Consider the following 23,949-nt stretch of genomic DNA (forward strand, 5'->3'; position numbering starts at 1 on the left):
GTGGGCAGCAGACTCCCTATCTACAGCATCAACGCGGGAAGCGGCATAGAAGGAGGCAAGCATGCTAGCTCAGAATTTTGGGCTGGTTGACGCAGTGCTTAGGAAAAGTATTCCGGCAGAGAAAAGAACACGGTAAAGGAAACACATGATGCACGCCATTGGAAATACTCCTTGTTAGGTTACCTTTTATGAGCTTAAGAACAACATTCCGCGTAGAAGGGGGCATGCTTGCGGAGAGCATCTGGCGCGAAAAGAACCCCAGCGTCAGTACAGAGAACACAGGATAAGCGCCTAGGAGAACTTCTGTTTGAGTTCTTCGACACATGACTGAGAAGGGTGATCTGGCCCAAAACAGAACACGAGCTCAGCACAGAGAACACAGGATGGTAGCTGCAACACATGATGTGCTCGTCCCGAGTGCGCGCCTGTTTTCTCTCTTGCTCCTGAGTACTCCTCTCAAGCGTGCACTGCTCTAATAAAGGGGCTGTGAAGGAGGCTCCAATAATTTTGCGGCATGCCTGGGATATTGAAGCACGCCGCTTTACGAATAGTGTCCAGCAAGAATTTTTTACATGCGCTTTGTGGAAGCTGATATATCTGTAGTTAAAATTTGATTTTCAGCGTCTTCGCGCCTTTCCCTCTCCTCTCATCACTTTTTGCACGCTGGAAGGTAGGCGCTCCTTCGCCGGCCCCCCTCTGGAAGTGGAGCTTCCCGACCCGCCGGAGCTAAGTGGCTTATTGGCCGCGGCCACGGTAGCTGCCTGACGTCTGCAAGAATCTAACCAATGACCACCTCTCACCATGTCTACGCAGATGCGGAGGACGGAGGAGGGTGCGAGCATGAAAATGTCGCCGGGAAGGGCTCGCCAACTTTGACGCGGGATTGTGGGTCGTCTGCTGCGTGTAGAAGAGTATTATTTGGCTCTGGTTTTCATGGCAACGCAGTGCACTGATTAAGTGAGTTAATGTGCTCTCCTCGGAAGGCGTTTCAGAGCCCCTTTAACAGAGGCCTGCTGTACTCGCCTCGACGATGGGGTAGACGATGTCGTCGTAGATCTGCTCCGTGGTCGAGTCCCCGTCGTAGGCCCCGTCGAAGCAGAATGTCTTGGCCGGCGCCGACCGGTCCGCCGGGTTTGTCAGCGTGCACTGGCCAGCGGCGCAGTCGATCCGCACCACACTCTGCGTCACATGCATTCCGCCACTCACTAATGCTTCGCACACCTTGCTACCTTATATCAAAGCAGGTAACCATTTATCATGTCGTGGGAATAAAAGCCGTTAATATTTCCATTAGCGCATAGGCGGTAGTAATGCCAGTGTGATATCAGCCTGTCTAAACAATGACGTATAATCAACTTAAACTGAGATTGAGGACCAGAGCATGCATTTATTGTTCTCAGTATAAATCGATTCTCGGGCTCTTTTTGAGCACATTGCACTTTTATCCGGGAGCAAAAGACGCATTTGTCGCCGAGAAAATTGTGTTTAAAAATCTTCCCGCCAGACGATTCGAACTCGCGACGTCCTTACTGAAAAGCAAGGGTTACCACCGCTTTGAAGTGAATGTTGTTGGTGCGTGGCCTCTGTGATTCGTGGCTGAAAATCGGTGTCGACGCGCCTATTTTACTTCCGTAATCGTCTAGAGACAGCGAAATCTGCATTTACTTTTGTGGTTTCTTCAAGTTTATAAAAAGCTCCAGTTTTCGGAGCAAGTAGTCCCTTTGTTGTTAGAACGGTTTACCCTGTCTATATAGACGAACTTGTACCTGTTCTCAGTGCCCTTTAAGGCCGTTGTCAATTAAATCGCATGCCATCACTGTTTTACTAATAGAAGACTTCATTTGAAAAGTGATGCCTATGAATCGTTCAAGTTGACAGTTTCAACAGTTGACACAGCCACGAGTACGATGTCTTTCGCGTTTTACGAGTCTAAAGGCTACTGACAACTGACAGTATTACGAACTGCTTTCCCCTTTCAGCGCCCACCACTGCACTGCCTTTATCTCTAAAGAGCATTACAAGATGACAAGTTTGTTTTCGAATGCTCCTTGTTGTTGTTGTTGTTTCTGTCATATATTTTAATAGCAAGGATGCACAGATGCACATGAAAAGAGGGCCACGTACATTCCGTCGAACAGAGGTGAGCACATGATTCGTCAACCGAACCACTTATTTATGTTTTTGTATAGTGTTCTTCATACACAGCTTCGAGCTCACCTAATTATGACGCAATTTTTCTGCACAACAGCCTATGATGCGCACTGCATAGACTTATGATGTCGATTGTAATGAGTCCTTAACTTGTATGTATTGCGCGCTTGGCCTTATCAGATCGGTTGGTAATGCCTGATTGCTGTTTTGTTTCAGCTCCTTTAACAGCCTTTCAGTAAATGGTTCAGAGTAACAAAAAGCTGATAAGCAAATAAACAAAGTCCCTGGCTCACCTGGCATTTCTGTTCCCGCTCCTTGCCGTTCATGGGCCGGCACCGGACCACAACCTTGACGCTCTCCTGCGTCATGGCTGAAATTAATGAAAAACAAATACATCAATGAAACGCAGACTTAGCCACTGATCAGCTTTTTACTAATACACGCAGTGTGCAATTGTAAATATTTCAGGTTTCTTTAAAATATAAAAGTTCTGTACTAGCCACAAAACGACGTCTTTCAGGCAGACTTATTCTTCCAAGCAGCCACTTCGTGCAAGCTAGCCTGTTCTTAAGTAATAACTTTTTACCTAGGATACACTAATTCACTTGCTAATTAATACGGTGTAATAAATATGCACTGAATAATATTAACGCCCTGTGTTATACAGTAAGAAACACGAGCCAAAAGTGAAATTCATTAGGAAACCGTCGCCATATGTATTTTAGAAAGCTTATTCAGAATTTTTTTACAAAGCTATAAGGCTTATTACTAGCAATCGAGAATAGTACTAGAAGTAGTAAACCTTCTTAAAGAATCCTGTAAAGAGCCATGACACACAATACTAAATTTTTTTCATCGAGGCCCGCGCTCAGTCGGAGTAAATAACATTTTTTTAAGCTTTATGAATCTTTACCTTTCAAAACAAGCCTGTCTGATGAAGAGATTGTTTTCTTTTGGTCTGTGGACTGCCGCCTATGCAACCAGCCTGAGACTATTGACCGCTGCCCTGTTTTGTGTCGCAGTGTTATAATTCCCCTAGACTGCCCTCTAGTGTAGTCGAAAGAACAATATCGACATTACACCTCGACAGGGCTCGGTTTCTGCCGTCAGAGAACAACTATCGAACATCCGACGACCTCTTTATGTAAATGAGGCGGCTCAGTCTCCACAAGAGCCGCATGATAGATCGCCGAGCGGCGCAACCGCGGTCGACGAAGTCCCATTTCCAGGAACAGTACCGTGCATTAGTGCGCAGCTTGGAACCGGCAGCACAAGTTTACGGGATCTGTGTTCGCAGCGATAAATTTACTGTACCGCTCCATGGCGACGCAGTCGCCTAGATGGAGCGTGCACAGCTGCTCCTACCTTCCGACCCTTATTTAGGAGACTGGCTGACGTGACTGCACAGAAATATTTTTTTTATCTATTCCCGCACTCTGTAAACTTTCGCTGCGGATAGTACATATGCGGTACAAAGTAAATACCACATAAGGCTCAATTTCCTGGGTCCATGTGTGCGTCTATAGTCGGACACAACTCCAGAACAAAGCGGCAAATGGCCCTCAAAGGAGCCCTTCCAGCCAATAGCGTCGACCGACCGTCCCCTTCTTCCCTTGACCAATCCCCTTGGGCGGCGTGGAATAGCAGGGGTGACAAATCAATGGGGAACAATCCCGGCTTAATCGGATGAAACCTGGTGTCATGAAAACCGGTCGACTCCATTGACAGAACAGCATCCTTTCAGTGGCATCTGAGCGCTTCGTTTTTTAGTTGTATCCTACAACAGCTGAACTTCTTTACTTCCTTCTTGCTAAAAATTAAACATTTCGACAGAAATGCCAGTCTTGTTGGGAATAATTTATAGTAAATTGTTCGACAATCTTTCTCCTGCCAAAACTTTTCAAGTTTAAAAATGTTTGGTGAAATGTTTAGGGGAATCCCCCAAGGCGGAGTCGATTTGTAATAAGGGAGCAATCACTCACTGGCATCCACAAAATCGCAGTCATACGGCAACAAAGAAAAGCTTTCCTTTCTTGCCGTATAGCTGCTCTAGGTGGATGCCAATGAGTAATTACTCCCTTATTTAGGAATATTTGCTTTCGAAAACGGAAAGTTTTTAAGTGTAAAAAGTTTTACAAATCTTAACAGTGACAGCTGTTAAAGGAAGTTTCCTGGTTCAGCGGAGTCGACATAACACCGCGCCAAGGAGGTTGGTTCTAACACAGCGACGTCACGAGTGACAGCATAATGGCGTAATGCGCATTCTACCAGGACAAAAATTCAGGGGTGTGTGGTTAAGATGTTGATTAAGTACACAACTGTTTGTGAGTCGTGAATGCTGGAGACACTGGATGGCGTTTGGGAGGCATCCGTCTGATTCGACGCCTTTCTGCAAACACTCTCCAGCGTCGTAGACAAGGAGAACTACATATGCGTTGGCAGGAAGTGGCGTAGTCGTTAGCACGCTCGGCTGCGGAACGGAAGGATGGTGGTTCGAATCCCACCGTGCACAAAGACTTTTTTCCTATCGAGCTGAAGAGTGTAACGGACGGACAAAACGGTATGACGTCACTTCCGTTGTCTTGACTCCCGGTTGGCGATGTAACGGGCGGACAGGATATCGACCAAGAATATGAGCCATTAAAAGCTTTCGCTTTAAAAGAAGACAGATAATAGCGAATAAAAAGTGTTATGTTCAACACAGCAAGCAGCTGTCGTAACGAACCTCGCATTATACATTGGTAACCGTGCTGCGAGTTTTTTTCCCCTCTTTCTCTTTTCTCGCAGTGTAACGCAGCCAACTGCGCCACCTTTTACTTCCATTGAGAAATCTGTGGCCGCATTGCGGCACCTGTTTTCTGAGACATTTCCTTTCGCGAATCGCTCATTTTTTTTTCATTATTTCACTCCATTTCCATTGGCCAGCTCCGCCTGGGCTACCAAAGTGGGCAACTGCTATTGCTTCCGAGCTGTCAGGCTGGACGTCTCGAGAGGTAAAACTGAAAATTAGTTTTTGAGCAACGTAAATGGCGCAATAACTGTTTCACATTTCTCGGTGGACACCCGAGCCACGCCGTAAGCGAAGAGAAGAAGGTGGGAGTGAAAGAGAGAAAGAGGTGCCGTAGTGGAGGGCTCCGGAATAATTTCGACCACCTGGGGATCTTGAACGTGCACTGACATCGCACAGCACACGGGCGCCTTTGCGTTTCGCCTCCATCGAAACGCGGCCGCCGCGGTCGGGTTCGAGCCCGGGAACTCCGGATGAGTAGTCGAGCGCCCTAACCACTGAGCCACCGCGGCGGGTTCCAGAGGTAGCAGCCAAAAGTGCTTTCAGACACAGTTAATTGTGTTATGCTGGATTTCCTGCGCAGTTCATTGTATTTTCGCCGTCAGAGGCTCCTGTTCTGGCTACCTGCCGGGGGATTGTCGCGATGGATCAGTGGCTAGGGCGCTAGGCAGCTGATCCGGAGTTCCCGGGTTCGAACCCGACCGCGGTGGCCGCGTCTAGATGGAGGCTAAACGCAAGGCGCCCGTACACTGGGCGAAGTCAGTGCCCGTTAAAGAACCGCAGGTGGTCTAAATTAATCCGGAGCCTTCCACTACGGCGTCCCTCCATAGTGCATAAACCATAAAATCAACTCGCTCCTCTTATCGGTCATTTCCCTTTCAACAGCGTGCAGTAGCAGCGCAGAGAGATTCTCTTTTGGGGTCACACTTTCCGCCCTCCTCCACACTAAAAATTCCTCCTCTCTCTCTTATCCGTGCAGCTATTGCTGTAGAAGCAGGGTGCGTGACGTCTCTCTTGGCCCTGTTTCGTAAACAACTTCAAGAACAACTGCATCACAACACAACACGTTAATGAAGCTCGCGTGTCGAGGCGCCATTCTCCTTCCTCGTGCAATCTCTTCCCTTTCACAGACCGGGAACTTGGTCTGTGCGCGTATATTGGCGATTGTCGTGCATGTACACTATGGCAGCAGGATAACTGATTGCTAAATTCCCTGCCCAATACTCTTTATTTACGCGGTACATTCACCAACGCGAGGGCATTATCGTAAAGCAGACGGCGTAAACTATATTTTACGAGGCCTCTTGCTTAAAATACGTACCGGTGAACTTCCATAATACACTGTGAAAATGCAGCGCTGTTTGTTTTGGTCTATACTCTGCAATTTCGCATGTACCCCCACCATGCAACGAGTTCCAAAGGGAAGAGCATTAGGTGATCACATAACAGGTGACGTCACGAAGTCGTTGCGGGGCTATATACTCGGGACAACCAAACAACGCATTGATGGAGTGGATGAGACGCCAGCAATGTTCAGCAACCGCCTCATGACCTCCACTTTTCGCCTTTTCTTTGCGTGCTTTTTTTTCCTTCCACAGAAAGCTGCCGCGCATTCAGGTCTTCTATGCCTCCACCGGCGTGTGCCCTGGGAAGCGACCATCTGCAGACCTCCATGCGACTCTCATACGTCCAATTTCATAGCGTTCTCGCGTTCAGCCCGGCCATTATCGCCGACCTCATCTCGTCGCTCTGCTTATTCTTAGGTCGCCGCACAAAGAAGCAGCTGGCCTGACGGGACGAGCTGGCGAGAGGGAACTCCATGCGAGGTCAATAAATAGCAGCGCGCGGGCGGCGATTGTCATCGCGCGTGATGACGCGTTCTCTCAGGCTGGCCTTGGTACGCGTTTCCAGGACGACAACGACGTCTACCGGCACGGCCTCCGCCCGCGCCACCGTCTCTACCCCCACAGGTGGTATGCGCTGCCGTCGCCGCTCCCCTCTCCCCTCCCTCTCTTTCCCTCCTTCCAATGAGAATGCACGACTTCGGGCTCTGCCATCGATCATGTGCTTCCCACCACCGACGTGCCACGTGGCGTGAAGCACGCTCCACGAGCAGCGTTGAGAGAATGGGCGATACAATGGCGACGCCCTCAGGTCACGTGACCAGTTCTTACGAAGGCCAAAACATTAGGGACTGACTCGGAGGGCGAAAAACGGCGCAGGGAGCGGCTTCAACTTGGCTTGCGAAGGCTCACCGCGTGACGTCATGGTCATTCCAGAGTTTTCGATTCCTCCATGCACAAAGGCCGTGAAGACAGCAGCGGTGCTGCCACGCCGCGGAGGTCAATCGCGATGCAGTGCTCCACTTCGCTCGATGTGAGAAATGGGTAATCGAGCGGAGTGGGACACGTTTGTAACAGGCACTAAGGAAACAAAAGAATAAGGAAATAAAAAACTATGGCGACGCTTGAATCACTTTAACAGTGGAATGCGATAGCATTTCCCGTTTGTCGAGCTTCATTTGCAACTTTTGTGTGTGTTTGCGTCAGTTTCAACCACCATATTCAAACTGCTAGCTGCAATAGCAGGTATCTGCTATGCTGTGACAGTCCCAACATTTACATGTATAACTTTTTCTGATTTTTCATTTCGATTCTATCTATCAAAGTCGCTGTCTGGAAACTGGGTGGCTTATAACCCCGGTGGGAAGGTTATGATGACGTCACAAGGTCACGAGACTTGTCTCGCCCAGTCACTAATTTAACTGCTACCTGCCATGGTGGGAAGGGTACTTACAATCCGGTGTCCACGTTGCAACCTTCAACCCTGGGCAGATTTTGATGACGTCACAAAGTCAGGTGGCCTCTCTCGACCAATCAGCTAAATTATTCTCGAACATCGGCGGAAAAGGAGGAGGAGGAAGGATCCAAAGAGGGAACGAAGGAAAATAATGGCAGCAAGGAAGAAGTACAAAACTTTAGTGACTAATAAAATTTAAGCGCGCCAAGACAACACCGTAACGTACAAAGTATACCGTACTCGTTGCATTCGCCTTAATTACACTTCTTGAAAGTGTTTTAAGGAACAGTGAGCTCTTACGCGGGGGTTTTTGCATATCGCCTCCATCCAAGTGCATCAGCCATGGCCGGGATCGAAACCCCCATCTAGTTCACAACAAGCGAGTACAACTACCACTTTCGGCGCTGAAGCCGACGAGAATTCGGCACCTGGCGGCAGTGGGACTCTCACCGGACAATCCGGATGGCTGTATTGCCTGAACACAGGGTCCATATCATCGTTCACTTCTTGATTTCATCAAATCAGCCCAACGTTTTCATTTATTTAAGCATCTTACCCATCTCTCTCTTCATAGTTTTTATGCCCTGAGGCAATAAACATCGCTTCAAAAAAAAAATACTACCACTTAGCAAAAAAGAAGAAAGAGTGAAATAAAAATAAAGAGAAGCAAAAACTAATAAAGGACAGATAGAGTCCAAGTTGGAGAGAAAATGCAGAAAGGAGGAGAAAGAAATGTGGCCTCCATTCAATTCGGAGAACAGCCTGAAATGGCTGCATCGAACGAACAACAGTAACATCGATAACTGGGCGGGTTCGTACATTTCCACTGTGTGGAGGCGCGGCAGGAACGCGAACGCCTGGTGTTAGTCCATACTAAGAGAAACGCTGGCTCCAACAATGGAGCTTTTATCCGGAAAAGTTGTGTTTTTCCATCTCGTCCTCGCTACGGTGTGCGGACGTGAAAGCTTTCGGTGTAGCAGTTTAGCTTAAGTTTCGTCGTCTCCATGAATCAATATAGGTCTCCCTCGCTTCGCCCCTTCTTATAACGTAATGGCAACTGGCGACGCGCGCGCCATACCTGTTGCATCGGCCGAATGCTCCGCCAGGTGCGCTGCTGTACTCTTAAAGCGGAGTTACTTAATCCAACGAAACTTCGAACTGATGTGCTTCTATGGTTTGTGCGACCAGGTTCTGGAGGTTATTACACGGAGAGAGACCACATTACTTGGCCGAAAGGAAATTCAATGCGAATTTACGACTCTATTCAGAAGCATATTTCAAGCAGGCCGGTAGATAATAGGAATAATATAACTTGAAAAACAAAAGAAAAATGAAGATGCGATTGTTGCGATAATTTTTTTCTTCATTAAAGCCTCAGGTATCCGAGAGATGGGTCATTGCAGTTTTGTTTTCTTGTTGGCTTCTACAAGTGAACTTGAAGAAAGGTGCTGACGTTTTCAGTTGTGGGTTTTGTATCGCGCTTTGGCTGCTAAACAAGGCTGCATGCAATTGTCGGAATATCTTGGCACGCAAGCTTCCCCACAAACCGCGGAATGAAAGCGGCTTTGAGGAGAATTTCGCTGGCGGGGTCAAAGGTTACTTAGTATCTTTGTTGAACTGCTATTTATTTTCAAGTGCCCACTGCGAAAATGGTACAGACGCGTTGTGGGTTCTAGCAACGATATACTGAGAAAATTTATGTCATAAATACACATTAAAACACGCCCCACGACTACTTACCAGGCTGGCTTAGATAAATTCCCTTCAACAGAGAGCACTTGACTAATGGTTTCTTATTACTTTGAATTGCTAAAATAGCATCATTCAACGAAGAGAGCCCGGGCACAGCGCACGGCACAGAACGTCATACCTTTACGAAAAACCTCTTTTCTCCCCCCATATACTCGTATGGCTTGCCATAATCTGCCCTGGAACGCCCAATCACCACACTTTAGGGGACGTTGGCTCGCAAATCCGGCACGCCTTCACGTGCGGATTGAAAGCGTAGAGCACGAAGTCCAACGCTGGACGTCGACAAGGGCCCCTCTTTTGCCTACCCTTGTCCGCACAATAGCTAACCAGGACCTCGATTCTGGCAGTGTTGATGTCATATATGTAGCATAAGAGGGTTCTCGCACAGCTTCCGCCCTCAATGTTCGATCACGTTCCTGCGTGGCACTCGCCGTAGTACAGGACGTACTACGTCCGCCGCTATGAACGAGGATGGCGCTGGTGAACGTCCTCAAGGTTCGGTTACACTACGCACAAACACCCCTGAAAGCAGAAGACTGGACAGCCGTCGCCGTAGCTCAGTTGGCAGAGCACTGGGCGCGAAATTCGGAGGTCGTAAGTTCGGATCCCACAGGCAACATGAGGCTGTTTTTCTTCTCCTTTCTTATCAGTTATATTGAAATATTAACCCTATTAATCTCTTATTTATCAACACCACTCTAAAGAAAAACAGAATAAAAATGTTTCTTTTGTCAAAACAGATTTTCCTGTTCCATTTGGGACCTCACAAGAGAAATTCTTGCAGTAACACCAAGATTTTCTGTAGTATTAAGCAGTCTCCTGTCGTAACGGCAGAGCTAGTTCTGTCGCGACAACAGACAACTTCTCAAAAGTACAGAAAAATCTGTCGTAACGACAAGACGACCAAAATTTCTGTTGTATGGTGGCATCGGCTCTGTCGTATTCTTCGACAGGTTACAATTTAAAATAAAAAAAAGAGCTTCCCTTATGCTCCTTGCTTTCGTGGACTGTTAGCTTCCGTCATGTATGTCATAATGAGCCCACTTTTTTCTTCCGTTGTCCGCTCAGGGAGAGCATTTGGCAGTGAAAATTCGTTCGTCGCCTTAATGAGCAGCTTCTTATTTCCGCGCCTTCGATTAGCATCCGTTTAAAATTTCATCTCATTTCGCAGCCGTTCTGCCACGACCAAGAAAATTTGTCTGCATCGCTAAATACATTCGAATCTCTGTGCATGTATCTATACATCATACATAAAAACACAAGTAAGAAAAGAAAAAGAATTTTGATGGTCCGGTTCTATAGAGATCAGAGCGCATAGTTTCCATTTTTTTTATCTTGATCCGCTGCCAGAGTTGAGAAGATAGCAAGGAGCTGCTTCATTTGGAGGAAAACAAAAAAGAATACCCCACCGCGGTGGCTCAGTGGTTAGGGCGCTCGACTACTGATCCGGAGTTCCCGGGTTCGAACCCGACCGCGGCGGCTGCGTTTTTATGGAGGAAAAACGCTAAGGCGCCCGTGTGCTGTGCGATGTCAGTGCGCGTTAAAGATCCCCAGGTGGTCGAAATTATTCCGAAGCCCTCCACTACGGCACCTCTTTCTTCCTTTCATCTTTCACTCCCTTCCTTATCCCTTCCCTTACGGCGCGGTTCAGGTGTCCAACGATATATGAGACAGATACTGCGCCATTTCCTTTCCCCCAAAACCAATTATTATTATTATTAATAACTTTGGTAAGTTAGGTATTTCCCCACTATCAGACTCAAAATACTGCATGCTAACAAGGTGTAGCTTTTGTTTACAGTCCAAATCTAGCCGCATCGAAACACACACTTTAACTGCATGGCCCTGAGGTCACTCTTGGAACCAGTAATGGGAAAATTATTATACGCAAGAAAGCCAAAGTCTACGCAGCATAGCCAAAACAGTCTCCCCTGCGAACGTTCGACAAACAGAGATGCGTATCAGGAAAACGCACTCACGTGCACGTACACTCGCAGCCAAAAGTTCCTGGAACGAAATATTTGCGAAAATACTTAATTTCATAATTTCACCGCTGTTTTTGCAAGCATACCCTTGAAGAGATATCTGCAGTCATTATCTGAGTGTGGTAACTACAGACTGCGCCATTACATCTCAAGCAACTAATCCTGGATGCAAAGAATTATTTGAACCCAAATGTCGCGTCCTACAAACTACTTACGTAGGGTGTACGTACGCAGATACGTAAGCAGGCTCTTTGATTAAAGACCTCTGGGCGCAACTATGACGCGACCATTTTTGCATTGCTCTCAAACGACCTTTTTTTTAAAGTTTAAAAGGCTCTTAGTGCACGCAGTCGTGGTTCCAAACTAACAGCACGGCTCATTTTTTCTTTATTACTCTGCAATGTAAAGTTAATGACAAGTTTGCATGACACATAATGGCCGGTATGTCTTCGTCCAAGTGGTAAGGTGTCTGTCCTAGTTTCTTCGTGCCCTCCTTTCTGTCAGCTATTGTTTTTGAAAATTCAATAGAAATTTAGCTTTCCTTGCACTTTCGAAAGTTCAGGACTTCGGCAAACAGAGGGCGCAGGTGTCGCAACGCGCATGCGCAGTCTCCTCCTGCCTGGGTGCAAAGCACGCCAGCCGGTCGTTACGAGTAATAGTGAACTCTAGCATTTCGTGCATTCACATATAAACAGGTTCGCCCAAGCCAGAGTGCGCACCGCTCGGAGATAACCACTGCGCGAATAAATCGCAAAACGCCGACACGCCTGCAGTAAGCGCACACGAGGACGTGTTTGCTCGAGGATGAGTGATGTATACAGCCGCCGTCTACGGGAATCATGAGGTCGATATGATTCGCTCATTTCGCCCTGTCGATTTTTGTGGCGACAAATGGCTGCACTGTGGTTGTCTGAACGCGAGTGCTAAAAAAAACGAAAAAGCTGCACCTCTGCTCGCGTGCTGGTCGGAATACGCGACTTCGATGCGAGCTGAGCGTGAGTCTGACAACGGCGCGTGCAGTCCGTCATACTAAAAAGTCATATATAACCTTGAGAAAGCGTTAAATGACCAGGCACCGAGCACACACAGTTGGTTTTTGTCCAGAAACGTGGGTTTTTATGCATGTTGCCCACTCGTTTCTCATGTATATCAATACCTTTATTAAGAAAGTTTTTAGGGGCTTCAGAGCACTCTCACTGTCAGGGGCCAGCAACCGAAGGCTGTGATGTCTCAGCGTCACGTGACTACTTTCCAATGTGATGTAACGTAGAAGCAGCATGCTTGCGACGCTGGGACGTCACACGACATCATGCGACCAGTGCTGTTTGATCCTATCAGTTCGGATTAATTAATTGTTGACCGACCGACCGACCGACCGACCGACCGACCGACCGACCGACCGACCGACCGACCGACCGACCGACCGACCGACCGACCGACCGACCGACCGACCGACCGACCGACCGACCGACCGACCGACCGACCGACCGACCGACCGACCGACCGACTTTCCGGATCATTGCTGGACAGTGGTTCCTCCCCCTATTCGAACCATGCGTGTGGTGCATTTAGGAGTGGTAGTTTACCAATACAGCGACATGAGATGTGGTAGAGTCTTGGGCGGTTGCCGCATCAGGGGCAAGTATTAAGGTATAGGTTTGGGAAAACAAAGTGTGACTACTAATTTGGAAACTTCGCCTGCAACAGTGACAGTAGTCCCAGGCACCATTTTCTAGGTGCTTGCACAAAATTTATCTACGGTTCAGTGCACCTGTTTAACTGATTTTGTAGTCCGCCGGTTGAGCGTTTATCAACTACCTTGAAGTTTGCAACAATTTGCAATACAGTTTACGTTATGAACCGCGGGCGTCGCGGCAATCTGTAAGCACCTGAATTATGAGCCACACAGAGTGCCGTTTTCTTATACATGAACGCTATGGGCAGCTCTGTAACTGGCAAGATTAAAAAGTTTTGCATGCGACAACATACCGACTGTTGACGGCAAGTTTTTCTCTGCACAGCTAACTAGTCAACACGAATCTGATAGTTATATACGATCCATCGCGTTATTGCCACGCGGTTCGAGTATGGGCGTTGCCTATGAAAGACATCGCGCAGTGGAGGGCCTCGGGATAATTTTAACCACCACTGACGTGGCACAGCGCACAGGCATATTTTGCGTCCCGTCTGCGTGAGAATGCGGCCGCCGCCGCCCGGATTCGATCTCTCGACCTTGGACTATAACAGCGATGTGCATTAGCCATTGAGCCACCGTGGCGGAGTGGATTTCTTGCACGGAGGCGGCCTGTGTGGTCAAGGTCCAGTTTTAAAGTGATACACCCACTGCTACCACTTCACTTAGTGAGGTCAGTTTATAGGGCCATTTTTATTGTTCTCTTCGAGGCTACGAGATGAGCTAGGTACCACACCTAGCTGGGGCATGCTGATGAACCATGAACCTCTGGAGAGTCAGGGTTACAAGTGGAGGGAGTGCGGGAGTAGCTCAGCAGTATGAGGACTACTGTCAAACTGCTGTATTTTTTTTCTGTTCCAGGGATTGCATAAATGACCGAGTACAAACAGGTCGTTATCTACCACGGCGTCTATTATGAGTCTGTGAGTTATGAAAACTGAGTCGGGGAAGCACGCATTGGTCTTGCGTGCAAACACCACCGCGAACCTGTGCCCTGGTTAGTTGACGGCACTTCGCACTGCACAATGTGGATCAGTATTATTATCATCCCTACAACAAAAATTTTGCGCAATACAGAGAGTATTCAGGAAAGATAAACTTAAGACAAGTGAAAATCGTCCTTTCTGTTAGCCGGAAAATTTCCTTTGCAATGATCGTTCGCCAAGGAAGGAAGGAAGGAAGGAAGGAAGGAAGGAAGGAAGGAAGGAAGGAAGGAAGGAAGGAAGGAAGGAAGGAAGGAAGGAAGGAAGGACGGAAGGAAGGAAGGAAGGAAGGAAGGAAGGAAGGAAGGAAGGAAGGAAGGAAGGAAGGAAGGAAGGAAGGAAGGAAGGAAGGAAGGAAGGAAGGAAGGAAGGAAGGAAGGAAGGAAGGAAGGAAGGAAGGAACAATGATTCACGGCCTTTATACCATACGTATAGTTCGTGTCCATATGTGTTTTTCGGCGCGAGGCCCCAAGCAAGCGCACATATTTGTGCAAAAACGTGGGTGTGCACACATACTACAAGTCCGACCTGTCGGGCTCGACTGTGTCATATTTCATGTTTCACTGGTGCGGGAATTCTGTTTCGGGCCGGAAAACATCGACCTAGATAGCGGTCGCCGCAGCTAGGCGTCCGCATTGATCAGTGCCTGTTCCATATTCCAATGTCCACTGCACTCTGCTGGAACACATGAGAAAGGTGGACTGATTTTGCCTGTTACTCATCGACCGCCTTCCCATTTTTCTAACCTGCATCGTAAGGCATTAGACGAGCTCCCCCGGTCTCGGCCTACGCGTTCACACGCCCACATAAATCAGCACGCACAACCACTCTCGCTCTTATCCGCATATGTTTTGGCCAGCCTCCATCGGCAAATAAGGACACGACGCAGGGAGTTTAAACAAATGCTACGAAGTAAGCGGAAAGGTAGATCGTTGTATTTTCGCCGCTTACTGTCACTCTAGATAGAAGATTTTCAGATTAATTTCCTCCAAATTAATGGCGTATCAAAACAAGAATATACGGGCATCGCCACCGACGAGATTCGCAGCTACATATGCACAGTGAGCGATATTTGCTCAATTGGTTTGGTTCGATCAGCTATGTCGAGGCAATACGAACTGACCGGAGCGTAATTTTCCTTGTATGTTTATTTATGAATAATAATAATAATAATAATAATAATAATAATAATAATAATAATAATAATAATAATAATAATAATAATAATAATAATAATAATAATAATAATAATAATAATTGGTTTTTGGGGAAAGGAAATGGCGCAGTATCTGTCTCATATATCGTTGGACACCTGAACCGCGCCGTAAGGGAAGGGATAAGAGAGGGAGTGAAAGAAGAAAGGAAGAATTAGGTGCCGCAGTGGAGGGCTCCGGAATAATTTCGACCACCTGGGGATCTTTAACGTGCACTGACATCGCACAGCACACGGGTGTCTTGAAGTTTTACCTCCATAAAAACGCAGCCGCCGCGGTCGGGTTCGAACCCGGGAACTCCGGATCAGTAGTCGAGCGCCCTAACCACTGAGCCACCGCGGCGGGTCTTATTTATGCGGCATAATCACTTTTCTTGGTGTACAATCCGCCGTTCCCAGCTTATGAGTCGGTAGAATGTGAGCTGGGAAAAATGGCAGTCCGAGTGAATCAAAATAATAATTAGAATCGACGTCTGGCTATTTTATACATTGCTGAGTACCGCAATACAGACAGTACACCGTAGGCTCTATGAAACAATAGCCAGAAAATGGCACATTTTCGTCGGTTTCTTGATTGAGCTTATCGCCACTTTTAGTGAGTGTTTCAGAAATATCGAAAGTCTGTGCCTAATTTAAGCGCCCCAGCGCACATTATTTCACAACCGTAGTTTTGCAGGGGAATCTCTTATTGCTAAACAGCGTCGACGTAGAAGGCGGAATATGTTGTAAGCTTGGTCGAAATTATACCGGAGCCCTCCACTACGGCACCTCTTTCTTCCTTTCTTCTGTCACTCCCTCCTTTATCCCTTACCTTACGGCGCTGTTCAGGTGTACAACGATATATGAGACAGATACTGCGCCATTTCCTTTCCACAAAATCCAATTATTATCATTATGTTGTAATCTTAGACTCCCACGTACAGTTTTTGCCGAAAATAACCAGGCTGCGTGGCTTGCTCCTCTCTCATATAGTGCAGCCCCTACGGCTTCACTAAAAGACAGAAGATAATGGAAGGTGAGGGAAAGGGCTCTCCTTAACTCACAACGATTTGTAGCTTGATGGCCGCAATAAGCATTCCGCTATAGAAGTTAGAAGCAAACCAGGCCGCCTGGCTACTTTTGGGTAAGACTGTACATCTACCGCCCGAAAGTGATACGCTCACTTGGGTTCGGGTGCGAAGTTCCATATTAGTGGGGGTGCTATTAAACTGTAACAGCTCTGATAACGTCTTCAAGGTGAACATGCGGGAGAGTGTCCTCATAACATAGGAGAGCGGGCGTGCATTACACCTACCGCCGACTCTTCTTGGCACACATCAGAGGGAGAATTGTGAGAGTTTTTAAAGACCTAATGCCGCCCCTCTGCAAATACATCACAACGCCCGTGCCATGTTGCCAGCTCACAGCCGCCAACCGAGTGTACTACTTGCGTATTCTTAAGTGAGGATTAAGAATTGAACGCACCCTGGCGCCACTTCTACAGCGACAGCTGCTAAGGGTAATTAATGCCCTAGGCCCGGCTAGTTGGTAATGACTAAGGATTTTACGCGTCTAACGGAAACTAGGCAACGATGAACGAAGGAACGCAAGCGATGTGGTTGTACTGATGTCTTTTTTGCCCGAAGTACAGTCCCCATCAAAAGTATAAAGCCCAAGGGATTTACTTCCGAGCCCTGCAGCGTGCCAGGTTATGCATCCTCAGCGACCATAATATCTCGAAAGAGGAATGGATTCGCGTCCTCAATCATTCCAAGCTCTCGACTAACTAGATGTTCTCGGAAGCCCCGCTAAACAGCTTAGAAGCAAACGCCATGGGCTGTATACTTTTTACGGCGGCTGTACGTGCATTATAAATGCATGAAGGAACTCCTCTTCCTTAAACTGCGTCGGCGTCATAGCATGTCGTCAACGAAAACTAATGCGTTCACTGCTGACCTATTAAATTTAATCCAATTACACAAATGGTTATACAACTGGGTGCCTCCACCCCCCCCCCCCCCCTTTCCGGTCATACTGTGCAGTACGGACCCGTTCTCACGACTACGAAGACGACATCGAGAAACAGGCTTTTTTTTCAAAAGCCTTCGCATTGACAGCTCGCGCAATAATATCGGAGTTAGAGGCTTTAAAAATTAGGGGGACCTTTTCGACCAATCGGGACTTTCTCGACAACCCAACGCAACGCCGAAGCCAACGAATACGGCTGTTCCTCCGGTGAACGAGAGCTTAACGCTGTTGCGTAAAAATCGTTACCTGCAGTCGATGCTCCCGCGGTTTGGAAAAAAAAAAGGGGGGGGGGGGGGGGGGTGTAGACCTGGCATTCCACCGTGGCGGACATCGAAGAGTCTTTTAGTCCTTTTCTTTTAACTGCCTCGCTTGTTTACTTCCTTGAATGGCAGCTATACAGAAATTGTGCTTGATTTTGCCACTATCTCCTCTTAACTTTCTCGCCTTTTCTCTTCATTCCTCTTTTTAGATTAGCTAACAGGAATTTCCAGCTGGCAAGCCCCTTGGCCTTTCCTTTCTGCATTTCTCAGTGCCTCGCTCTTTCTCTCACCCGCCGCGATGGCTCAGTGGTTAGTTTGTTCGGCTACTGATCCGGAGTACCCGGGTTCGAACCCGACCGCGGCGGCCGCGTTTCGTTGGAGGCGAAACGCTAAGGCGCCCGTGTGCTGTGCGATGTCAGTGCACGTTAAAGGTCCCCAGATGGTCGAAATTATTCCGGAGCCCTCCACTACGGCACCTCTTTCTTCCTTTCTTCCTTCACTCCCTCCTTTATCCCTTCCCTTACGGCGCGGTTCAGGTGTCCGCCGATATGTGAGACACATACTGCGCCATTTCCTTTCCCCAAAAATCAATTTTCAATTTTTTCTTTCTCTCTGTTTCTTCAATTCTATCCACTGCCATTTCTTTCACACCTGGTTCACTTTCGTGCACTTTCGTCCTATTTCCCTATCCCTCCTCGCTGCGCCTTCTTTTCCTCTTTTCTATCCCCGTAATTTCACATTTTTCCTTCTTTCAGACCCGCCGCGGTGGCTCAGTGGTTAGGGCGCTCGACTACTGATCCGGAGTTCCCGGGTTCGAAGCCGACCGCGGCGGCTGCGTTTTTATGGAGGAAAAACGCCCGTGTGCTGTGCTATGTCAGTGCACGTTAAAGATCCCCAGGTGGTCGAAATTATTCCGGAGCCCTCCACTACGGCACCTCTTTCTTCCTTTCTTCTTTCACTCCCTCCCTTATCCCTTCCCTTACGGCGCGGTTCAGGTGTCCAACGATATATGAGGCAGATACTGCGCCATTTCCTTTCCACAAAAACCAATTATTATTATTATTATTCCTTCTTTCAGTATTCCCTCTCTATTCTTTTGTACTATCTCTCTCTCTCTGCAATTGGGGCGGCTGCAACGTAGTTATTGACCGGGTCGCTGCTCCTTCGTACCACGCGCCATCGAAATTGGGTCCAAGATTCTTTAATAAACGAGCCCCGGTTCCTGGCGTGCGTGCATACGGGGTTTGAGCCGAGGGCGACCTGTTTTGCTGCGCGGCCGTTCGCAGGGCCGCGCGCTTATCCACGCAAAAGAAGCGGGCCGCGCTACCGTCGCGTGCTCGGCGCAAACGCATCGACCTCCACTGGTCGATGGCGTTTGACAGCAAGAGAATAGCGACCGCCGCCTCGCCGGCAAAACTGGGGCACGATGCTCTGAGGCGGCTGCCTTGTCTGGGGTGAAATATGCGCACCATTGTCGTTGGGCTGCCGCGCACGACAAAAAAGCAATGCGGCGAAGAGCACCTTCAATGGCGGTTATGCATCATGGCGCAGTAAGGTACAGAATACCGAACAGAACACTCCGCGCCCCCCCCCCCCCCCCTTTCCCACTTCTCACTTTTGAAGGCTTCGGCGCACTTGTAGGCACATACAGAAGAAGAAATAAAACAGAGTACACCGCTGTTCTTGCGTATTTGGTAAAGTTTTCGGTCCATGCAGTATTCAAAGATGAAAGGTTGCCAGTTATGCCACTTGTCCATGCTCTTCAGTGCCACATCCCCTACCAACTCCAGTGAAAAGAACAAAACACTGTGCTCACAATTAAATGTGCATTTCGTCTACATACTGTGTTGTTTCAACGAAGTTACGGTGGCCAGAATACAGCCCGGCGACGAACCAGAAAGGTACTCGCATACGCTGGGTGGCAGCGTTTGTGCGTAGATGGTGTCTTCTGGAGTGGACTATGTTATACTATGAGCGAATGTGTGCATGGATGGCGGCACTGCAATGGACGATGTTCTACTGTGACTGAATATGTGCATAGATGGTGACTTCTGGAGTGGACTTTGTTCTGCTGTGAGTGAATGTGTGCATAGATAGTGACTGCGGGAGTGGGATATGTACTATTATAAGTGACTGTGCGCATAGCGGGACATATCCGACAGGTTTTAGGTCCTTATTAACATATAAGTGACGCTACGGTGGAGCAATTGCCGGCAGAATAAGCAAGGCTAATTCCCACCCGTAGCATACAGCAACAACTCAATTCAACTCAACTTTGGATAAATTTCACTTAGTGTGGCCACTAGCGCGACATAGGGCCTCGCACCTTCACATTTAAACGAACTCCTGGACATCTTGCGCCTCATCAAAGGCCTCCTCTCCCCTCCTACGTGGATCTCTTGACGAAGGAATATCTGGATGGCATTACCGCCATACGTAGTTCTGTGCAGGTGTTGGTGGTGATGGCGGTAAAAACATTTATTTAGTCATCACCGCAAGACGTTACTTTAATAGCAGAAAAAGAGGAGCACTCGCCAAAAAAGAAAAAAGGAAAAACAAAGACGTTTCGGGGCCCGTACGGGTCCCCTGTTCACAATGGCAGCGGATGGTCGAAGGTGGCTACTTATGTACGGTGCAGGTGACGTAATGAGCATGCGTAGATCTCAGGAAGATTACCCCTCGTTTGGTTTAATACATGTGGTGTCGTTTGAATGGGAAGTGATTCTAGAAGTAAACGGGACGATAAATACTTCTCCGTCGCGATGACTGAGGCGTTGTTCCAATCGATGGCATGGTATGCAACTTGATAGTGTTCAGCCAAGGCATTTTCTTTCGTGCGGCCTTTGGCGACGTTATTTTGATGTTGTTTTAAGCGCCTTTTTTGGCGAGTGATCCTCTTTTTCTGCTATTATGTTCCCTCCTCGCCAGTCGGGATTCCGTCAAACTAAGACGTTACTTTATGTCTACAGCGTTCGCCTGTTCAGTACAAGCCCGCAAGTTCTGTTCCGGCTGCATTTCGATGCATGCGGAATACAAAGGCGCCAGGGTGCCGGTATTTCAGAGCACGTTAACTTCACACAGTCGAATTTATCCGCAGTCTACCATTATTTCCCGCACCTGAAGGATTGTGATGTATCTTGTTTCACGTGAAAACCGACGTGAATCCAGCACCACTGGCTATCAGGCGTGAAAATTGGACTAGGTGCTGAGAATTCATTGTAACGGCTGAAAAAAAAAATGGTTTTGAAGTAACTAAAAGCCCAGGGATTGTCGCACTTTTCTGTGGGCACCTCAACCACGCAGTGAGGGAAGGGAGAAACGTTGGATTGAAAGAAGAAAGACGGAGACAGATGTCGTACTGAAGGGCTTCAGAATAATTTAGACTACCTGGGGTTTTTTAACCTGCACTGAAATCGAACAGCACACGAGTGTCTTGTCTATACCGGCTTCCGTTTTTATTACGATGACATAAACTTATAGTACATTGTCATCAGTGTTCCGCCCATTTCTAATTGGCTGTAATAAGCTTTAAAAAATGACTATCAAATGCTTATTTCATGTCTACCCACTCCACCTTAGTATCTCAGGCTACCTGTATAAACAGGGCCGAAGTCAAATTATAAATGTCTCCATCAAAACTTAAGAAAAAAACAAATCAATACAATCAAATTTTCCACTGCTCAAAAAGCTTTAGAGTCAAGTCCTACCCTGAGCAACTCACGCTTAAACTACACCTTGCTTGGCTGTCTACAGGATCTCTAAGTCTCTCAGCAAATCCGTACATGCTAAGCTCTTGCGCGTGCGCTAACCTTTATGCAAATGCACGGCGTTTTTTTATAGTTGGATTGACTCTCAGGTAATAATGTAGAAGCTTGGGCAAGTTGGTGTGACATTGCTTTTCAGCAGCGCAGGGGACAAAGAATGAGAAAAGTGCACAGACACGGCGCTGAACTAACAACTGGTATTTATTAAGGCGATTTCCACTACTTAATTACTGTGGCAACCAATCTCATATGAAAAAGACAGATACACAAAATAGATTGGCGATAATGACAATTCCTGAGCACAGCCGCCGCGGTGGCTAAGTGGTTATGGTGCTCGGCTGCTGGCCCGAAAGACGCGGGTTCCATCCCGGCCGCAACGGTCGAATTCCGATGGAGGCGCAATTTTAGAGGCCCGTGTGCTGTGCGATGTCAGTGCACGTTAAAGAACCCCAGGTGGTCGAAATTTCCGGAGCCCTTCACTACGGCGTCTCTCATAGCCTGAGTAGCTTTGGGACTTTAAACCCCCGATAAACCAATTCGTGAGCACAGGTCTACAGTGGCACAAGACCAGTTGGGCAAGTTTTTCTATTCTCATCAAGGAAACTTAGTTCTTTATCAAACAGAGCTATTGAGGCAACGCTTACGCATTCATCTTTGAATCTATGGATTTCATGGGCTTCAATGATTTCACGAGTGATTTTTGTTCAGTTATCTGACAGCACTCGGCACTGACTGAAAATAGATTCAAAAATGAATGCGTAAGCGTTGCCACAAAAGCTCTGTCTGATAAGGAACTGCGTTTCCTTGATGAGAACAGAAAAACGTGCTACTGTAGACCTGTGCTCAGAAATTGTCATTATAGCCAATCTATTTTGTGTATCTGTCTTTTTCATTTGAGATTGGTTGCCACCGTATTTAAGTAGTGGAAATCGCCTCAATAAAAACCAGTTGTAAGATAAGCGCTATGTCTGTGCACTTGTCTCGTCCATTGTCCCCTGCGCTGCTGAAAAGAATGACTCTCAGGGCTCGTGCGAAGGTGGCTCGGATCAAATGCGTCGGTCACTGGGTCATCCGTTTTGACTGCCGAGGAATTCACGACTGGCTAAGAACGGTAATACTGCGCGAGTCGGGCGTAAAGAATCATTACGTTGTGTATGCCGTAGGTTGTATAGAACGACATATAGAATGCAGACACTACAAAACTAACTACCTAGGATACTAAACCAGTTACAGGACGTTCAGTTACAGGACGCTCGTGTGGACGTCAATGAATAATTACTCCCTTATTACAAATCTACTCCACCTTGAGGGATTCCCATAAACAGTTGACCCATCAAATATCCCTTCAGAATATCTCTTTCAAAGATTTGAAAGCACATTTCAATGACTTGACGATTATTTTCCTAGTGTTGTCTGTTTACTTGCTTTGTGCCCAAGTGACGGTATAGTGCCTTGCGCTTTCCTTTTTTGCTCTCCCATTTCATTCTTCTCTCAGATGTGTGGCTGAGATCATTGTGTAATGAATGCTGTTCGACGCAGCTCACTCCTTCTGTTTTGTATGATATCCCTGACAAACTGTTTATTAGTGTAGATTTACGTTTCAAATTTTTTTCATAACTTCTGTTTTTGCGACGCTGTGAAATGACGAGTGCATAGGGTGCCTGCAGCCTCGTCAAGCTGTCTTCATGACAGCTTTTTCTGCAGGCCTCCAGCACCCTTAGTGTAAACGGTACTTAGTGCAAATAAACGTTATTATTATTATTATTATTATTATTATTATTATTATTATTATTATTATTATTATTATTATTATTATTATTATTATTATTATTATTATTATTATTATTATTATTATTATTCAACGAGCTTACCTTTCAACACGTGCCTTAAAGTTATGCGACTGAGCGCGGCCATTGTTTTGGTGTCCACATGTTAAGTCAATGCCTTCCTTTTCACTTCTCAATAACTGCTGCGTAACATATGCGTACATGAAAAGAACTGCTTTGTACTTTTCATGAATGAATGAATGAATGAATGAATGAATGAATGAATGAATGAATGAATGAATGAATGAATGAATGAATGTGCATTGCTCCCACTTTCCTCTGTGTTTTCTTTACAAACAGTTAAAATTCGCTTCCAACCGCTTCTTATTTAGGCCGCTCGCATAGGCGTGGCTCGAGATTGTGGATGCGATGCGCGTTTGCATTTGCATACGCACATGAATTTGAAACATCTCACAAAGACGGACAGTCACAAGGCAAAAGTATGAATCGCGGTACAGCAGATTCAGCCGGTGCACCCTTGGCTGCAGAGACAGGGCGAAATAAGTTCTTTATGCGAGACACCGTCTCCTTTAGTTCTGTATAAATATGCTTTGTATCTTTCAGTGCTTGCTTTAGCATTATGAATGCATTTAGTCAAGGACGAAGTTCTAATCGATCTCTCCTGCTTGTAATGCATTTGGTACACAGTATGTGATCGATTACAAAAAAGTATCTTAAATTGGTTTGGGGAGGTGGGCAGGGAGAGGAAGCAGAATGTTTGAACTTTC

At 47.0% G+C, this 23,949-nt stretch overlaps 1 protein-coding gene across 1 annotated transcript in view; it reads right to left on the reverse strand.

The window, feature by feature from the left end:
- LOC144110107 (osmotic avoidance abnormal protein 3-like) overlaps positions 1 to 23,949 on the reverse strand; it is a 60,097-nt gene that overhangs the window by 20,164 nt on the left and 15,984 nt on the right. Inside the window, exons 2-3 of the mRNA XM_077642923.1 lie at positions 2,445 to 2,521; positions 1,024 to 1,179 (exon numbers count right to left, since the gene is read on the reverse strand). Coding sequence (XP_077499049.1) covers positions 1,024 to 1,179; positions 2,445 to 2,519 — 231 coding nt within the window. The 5' untranslated portion in view covers positions 2,520 to 2,521. The remainder of the gene's footprint in view (positions 1 to 1,023; positions 1,180 to 2,444; positions 2,522 to 23,949) is intronic.

Source organism: Amblyomma americanum, chromosome 11 (genome assembly GCF_052857255.1).
Source record: "Amblyomma americanum isolate KBUSLIRL-KWMA chromosome 11, ASM5285725v1, whole genome shotgun sequence".
Taxonomy (NCBI): domain Eukaryota; kingdom Metazoa; phylum Arthropoda; class Arachnida; order Ixodida; family Ixodidae; genus Amblyomma; species Amblyomma americanum.